The 6,179-nt window shown below is 53.0% G+C and overlaps 1 protein-coding gene and 1 non-coding gene across 2 annotated transcripts; one reads left to right on the top strand and one right to left on the bottom strand.

Moving 5' to 3' along the window:
* Positions 1–393: 393 nt before the first annotated feature.
* GLRX5 (glutaredoxin 5) lies at positions 394–5,191 on the bottom strand. The gene is made up of 2 exons (XM_077268692.1): positions 4,866–5,191; positions 394–827 (listed from the first exon to the last, which is right to left on the bottom strand). Exons 1-2 carry the CDS (start codon positions 5,116–5,118, stop codon positions 649–651), a joined length of 432 nt encoding a protein of 143 aa, XP_077124807.1. The 5' UTR covers positions 5,119–5,191; the 3' UTR covers positions 394–648.
* Positions 5,192–5,445: 254 nt separating this feature from the next.
* LOC143797467 (small Cajal body-specific RNA 13) lies at positions 5,446–5,698 on the top strand. The gene has a single exon (XR_013220491.1).
* The last annotated feature ends 481 nt before the right edge of the window (positions 5,699–6,179 follow it).

The raw sequence follows: 6,179 nt of genomic DNA, 5'->3' as shown, positions 1-6,179 counted from the left end.
AGTGTTCATCATGTAGTTGTATAGACTAATACAGGAGCCTCACATGGGAGCAGAGAAGAAACCAAAGGGCCACAAGGTCAAGTCACAAAGTGAGAGGTGGAGGGAAAAAAATCTTGCTTCTCGGGGAACCATAATCACTCTCCGGAGTTGGTCTTTTCTGTCACCGAGTGGCCCCTCGTTCCCTCTCGCCGCTCTTCCGGAAGTCAATCACAGCGAGACCCCACCTTACACCCCTGACCGTAGAGGATTAAATCTTTCTGTAAAATGTGGAATAAAATGATGGGAGGAATAGCTGAATAGTGACTTCAGTGTGGGAGGAAGTAGCTAACTTCTCTTCCAAAAGAAATCAATGACACGACGATGTCTGTAGACACGAGACAGGACGGCTGCGGATAATTCTAGATAATTATACTTTAATTGCCTCTAGTGCGATCATTACATCCCTCTGGTCAGTATCCGGACAATCATACAATCCTTCTCTACAGATATAGGATGGACCTGCCCTGTAAGAACGTGAGCTTTGTCTCCTGCCGGCTCCACGGCTGTACAGTTCATAAAACATAAGGCTTCTCCGGTGCGGACGGGACAGGTCGCCTCCTCAGGGGAGGGTCCATATAAATAGTTCACAGCGCAGGCGGAGCTCCCCCGTTACTTCTTTTCTTGGCTCGGCTCTGCGTCTAATAGTGCGGAGCGGATCCCCAGCTTCTTCAGCTCCTCCACCAGGTCTCCGCTCTGGTGCATCTGTAGGAGGATGTCGCAGCCCCCCACAAATTCTCCGTTCAGGAACACCTGCGGGATGGTGGGCCAGTTGGAGTAATTCTTCACCCCTGTGATAGAAAGAAGAGGTTCTTCTTACAAATTCCGTATTAAAAAGATCTGTAAATCCAAAATTCGTTGGCAATCTATTGTTCTCTGCCATCAACCACAGCTGGCAATGCCTCCCCGACCCCACAGCTCTACAATCTTACATCTCATAGCTCATATCCCCCTTTCCAGGAAGCAATGCACTCGATCCACGGTGGGCACAATAGCAACATGTGCGCCCCACCCGGATGGTCACTGGGGCAGCGTTATAGTACCAGCACCACACCTCTGCGAGATCAGCAGCACAAGAAGAGCTAAGGCTATGTGCACATGTTGTGGAATGGTGTGTGGATTTTCCAAAAAAATCCGCAGGTAAACCGCACTGCGGATTACCCGTGGTTTTTCCGTGGTTTTTGTGCGGATTCCACCTGCGGTTTTACACCTGCGGATTCTTATTGAGGAGCAGGTGTAAACCGCTGCGGAATCCGCACAAAGAATTGACCTGCTGCGGAATAAACAACGCTGCGATTCCGCGCTTTCTTTTTCCGCAGCATGTGCACTGCGGATTTCGTTTTCCATACGTTTACATGGTACTGTACAACGCATGGAAAACAGCTGCAGATCTGCAGAATCAAATCCGCAACGTGTGCACAGAGCCTAAAGGTACCGTCACATTAAGCGACGCTGCAGCGATATAGACAACGATGCCGATCGCTGCAGCGTCGCCGTTTCGTCGTTGTGTGGTCGCTGAAGAGCTGTCACACAGACAGCTCTCCAGCGACCAACGATGCCGAAGTCCCCGGGTAACCAGGGTAAACATCAGGCTACTAAGCGCAGGGCCGCGCTTAGTAACCCGATGTTTACCCTGGTTACCAGTGTAAATGTAAAGAAAAAAAAAAAAACACTACATACTTACATTCCGGTGTCTGTCGCGTCCCCCGGCGTCCGCTTCCCTGCACTGTGTAAGCGCCGGCCGTAAAGCAGAGCGGTGACGTTACCGCTGTGCTCTGCTTTACGGCCGGCCGGCGCTGACACAGCGCAGGGAAGCGGACGCCGGGGGACCCGACAGACACCGGAATGTAAGTATGTAGTGTTTGGGTTTTTTTTACATTTACAATGGTAACCAGGGTAAATATCGGGTTACTAAGCGCGGCCCTGCGCTTAGTAACACGATGTTTACCCTGGTTACCAGTGAAGACATCGCTGAATCCGCGTCACACACACCGATTCAGCGATGTCAGCGGGTGATCCAGCGACGAAATAAGGTGCTGGCCTTCTAGCTCCGACCAACGATGTCACAGCAGGATCCTGATCGCTGCTGCGTGTCAAACACAACGATATCGCTATCCAGGACGCTGCAACATCACGGATCGCTATCGTTATCGTTGTTAAGTTGTTCAGTGTGAAGGTACCTTAGCCAAGACCTGGAAGCAATGATTGATCCCATTCACTGACAGCAATCAGAGATCTGGAAAATCAGTCACTGAAACACTCAGTATAGAAACTTAATCATTTCATTGCATCTCAGCTGCTGAACCTAGAAGAACGCCAAGTCCGCTGGTGGTGGGAAAGGAGTGCTAAAATCTAAGGGAAACTCATTCTCAGCTACATGTATCAGCAGCGTCACAGGAAGCCCACCCTTAGAAACATTGGTGGTATGATTATCAGCTAGTACAAACCATTGAACACCTGTTTTTCTATAGGGAGATTTATAGGTTATGTCCCCTTTAAGGACAATCTGTGTTGTCACACTGTATCATGTAAACCCATTTAGTGTTACATGGAGACAAGTAGGAGAAGGTCAAGGGCAGAGACAAGGGGACACCTCCCAAAAAGAGGATCAGAGTCATGGAAATGTTACCACATATTAGCCATTCAGCAAGCACCTAATTAGTAACAGGATAGTTATAGCAATGAGCGCAAAACATGAAACAAATGAAAAACAACCCCTCCAAATACAGGCAAAAAGAGATGACTCTGCTCAGGACCCCCGTAAGGGAAAACACCTACAAATACGGGCACTGGAGAGGAGGACTCTGCTCAGGACCCCCGTATACAAGCCAGAAAATGGAAACAACCCCTAGAAATACACTATGCCGGGGCCCCACATACAGGCCAGAAAAGAGTAAAACAACCCCTACAAATATGGGCACCAGAGAGGAGGACTCTACTCAGGACCCCCGTATACAGGTCAGAAAATGCAAACAACCCCTAGAAATACGGGCAAAAGAGAGGAGGACTCTGCCGGGGCCCCATATACGGGCCAGAAAAGAGTAAAACCACCCCTACAAATATGGGCACAGGAGAGGAGGACTCTACTCAGGACCCCCGTATACAGGTCAGAAAATGCAAACAACCCCTAGAAATACGGGCAAAAGAGAGGAGGAGGACTCTGCCGGGGCCCCATATACGGGCCAGAAAAGAGTAAAACCACCCCTACAAATATGGGCACAGGAGAGGAGGACTCTACTCAGGACCCCCGTATACAGGTCAGAAAATGCAAACAACCCCTAGAAATACGGGCAAAAGAGAGGAGGAGGACTCTGCCGGGGCCCCATATACGGGCCAGAAAAGAGTAAAACCACCCCTACAAATATGGGCACAGGAGAGGAGGACTCTACTCAGGACCCCCGTATACAGGTCAGAAAATGCAAACAACCCCTAGAAATACGGGCAGAAGAATGGAGGACCTAGAAATACGGACACCAGAGAGAACTTTCCAGCGCTGACCACACGGGGATGACGTTTTAGCTTGGTCAGTGATTAAGTTGCACAATCACCATTATATGCAGATCTGGGAGATTAGGAGCCCTCAGCGCTGCACAGTCACGGACAACACTACATCTCATGGCTACTGCTCCCTGTTATACACAGACTAATGTGGGCAGACCCCGCTTATGTTGATGGGTCTGATGTGTATGGGGGGCTGGCCAATGGATATTAGCCCCACTTCTAATACTTCTGGACTGCTAACTCCAGGGATTCCTGTACATTAGCGAGTTGCTTTTCTGGAGATATGATTTTGACAACAATAAAGAAGGGAAATACCTGCAGGACGGACACAACAATCCTCATTATGGGCAGACCTGGGCTATAGGTGACCAGCAGGCCACGTGACCCGGCTACGGTCAGCCACAGAGGTGGAAACAGTGGCATCCTGCCCAAGTGGCCGCCCCCTGCACGACATCTTTATTTCATGGGTGGCTGCATCCTGGGGATAGAGAGGAAAGCAGTGATCGGGAGGCTGAGGGCTCCTCCATCACTGAGCCAGTGTCAGAGCTCAGCAGGCTCAATGTCACTAAACTGTGTGGGGTTCAGCGTACTGCAAAGAACAGAAGCAGCAGGGACCAGGGTTAGGGGAAGAGCTGGTTTGTGGGGGGACACGCGATGTTGTGTTGGGAGCCATTTCTGACTCTACAAGGGCTGAACAGGAGTGATACAATTTATAAGAAGTTAAATAACACAAGAGCATCAGCCCCTGGGAAGAACTGCACATAATGCGGGGGCCACAACGCATAACACAGGAGCCATACACATACAGGCCTCCTCCCACACACACACACACACACACACGCAGCACCCTTCAGCATCCCCTCCCCCCCCCCCCCACACATAGCACCCTTCAGCATCCCCTCCCCCCACACATAGCACCCCCCAGCATCCCCTCCCCCCACACACAGCACCCCCCAGCATCCCCTCCCCCCACACATAGCACCCCCCAGCATCCCCTCCTCCACACATAGCACCCCCCAGCATCCCCTCCCCCCACACATAGCACCCCCCAGCATCCCCTCCTCCACACATAGCACCCCCCAGCATCCCCTCCCCCCACACATAGCACCCCCCAGCATCCCCTCCTCCACACATAGCACCCCCCAGCATCCCCTCCCCCACACATAGTACCAACATCCCCTCCCCCACACATAGTACCCCCAACATCCCCTCCCCCACCACTCCCCTACACACAGCACCCCTCACCATCCCCTCCCCCCCCCACACACATAGCTCCCATCCCCTCCCCTCATACACACAGAGTCCCTCACACACCCTCCAGCTCTCACCCTGCCTCAGGTCCTGGTCCTCCAGCACGTTATAGGCCGCGTACTTGTCCACCCCGTGCATCCGCAGGATCTGCACCACCGCGTTACTGAAGCCGCACAGGGGCTGAGCCGGGGAGCCCTTCATGAACACCACCACCTTGTCCTTCTTCACCAGCCCCTCCAGGTGCTCCCGGGAGACGCTGCTGTCGCTGAGCAGGCGGCGGACCCCGGAGCTCCGGAGCGCAGCGGACACTCGGGACACGGACCAGCTCATGACTGACACCCCTACGTCACTCACACGCGACAACCTCTCACAGAAGCTTTCGGACCCAGTGAGGCTTCCATTACCACATTACCACGCCCACCGTATGAGTTTCAGTGAGCTAAACAATCTCGAGCGTTTATTGGACACAGCATGTGTCTGTTACCATAAGGAACCAATAAGTAACCGTGACGTCATGTGCAGGGCGGGTTCACAGAAGACGTCTTGTACGCGCGTCCTGCTGCCTGAATCAGTAGCAGTCTGGGTGCCATGATGGTGAGGTAGTACGGTGAGTGCATGTGTGCCGCCATCTTGGTGGAGGCCGTGTGATTTCTGGGTATTGCAGCCTCCTCTCCGGCCTCGCGTTCATTGTACTCGAGGCCTCGGGAGCTGCATAGAGCAACCTGTGAGGAGGCCGAGACACCCCCGCGGGAGAGGCCGGCGGTGCGCTATGCTCCTCACACAGCAGCGTCTGTGGCCACGGAGGTAATGACGAGCCGTGTTATTATCTATCCGCCGACAGACAGAGCAACGCAGCCAGATGTTATTTACAGGGCGAGGAGGCCTGATAAACACTGACCCTGCGACACCGTCACACGTGTGTGACCCCGCGGTGCTGAATGTGTGACCCTGACCCACCATCAAATGTGTGTGTGACCCTGCATCACCGAATACCCGTGTGACCCCGCGGTGCTGAATGTGTGTGTGACCCTGACCCGCCATCAAATGTGTGTGACCCTGCATCACCAAACACCCGTGTGACCCCGCGGTGCTGACTGTGTGTGTGTGACCCTGCATCACTGAATACCTGTGTGACCCCTGCGGTGCTGACTGTGTGTGACCCTGACCCACCATCAAATGTGTGTGACCCTGCATCACCGAATACCCGTGTGACCCTGCATCACCCGTGTGACCCCCGCGGTGCTGAATGTGTGTGTGACCCTGACCCACCATCAAATGTGTGTGTGTGTGTGACCCTGCGGTGCTGAATGTGTGTGACCCTGACCCACCATCAAATGTGTGTGACCCTGACCCTGCATCACCAAATACCCGTGTGACCCTGCGGTGCTAAA

This window comes from Ranitomeya variabilis, chromosome 1 (assembly GCF_051348905.1).
Source record: "Ranitomeya variabilis isolate aRanVar5 chromosome 1, aRanVar5.hap1, whole genome shotgun sequence".
Lineage (NCBI taxonomy): Eukaryota > Metazoa > Chordata > Amphibia > Anura > Dendrobatidae > Ranitomeya > Ranitomeya variabilis.
Note: the sequence above shows the minus strand (reverse complement) of the source record. Positions and strands in the feature narration are given on the sequence as shown.

Excerpts from the sequence above, each read along its gene's own strand:
- GLRX5 (XM_077268692.1), bottom strand. The coding sequence starts at position 5,118 with ATGAGCTGGTCCGTGTCCCGAGTGTCCGCTGCGCTCCGGAGCTCCGGG. Across the intron at positions 828-4,865 it reads GGACCAGGACCTGAGGCAGG|GGGTGAAGAATTACTCCAAC; the intron begins GTGAGAGCTGGA and ends TTTCTATCACAG.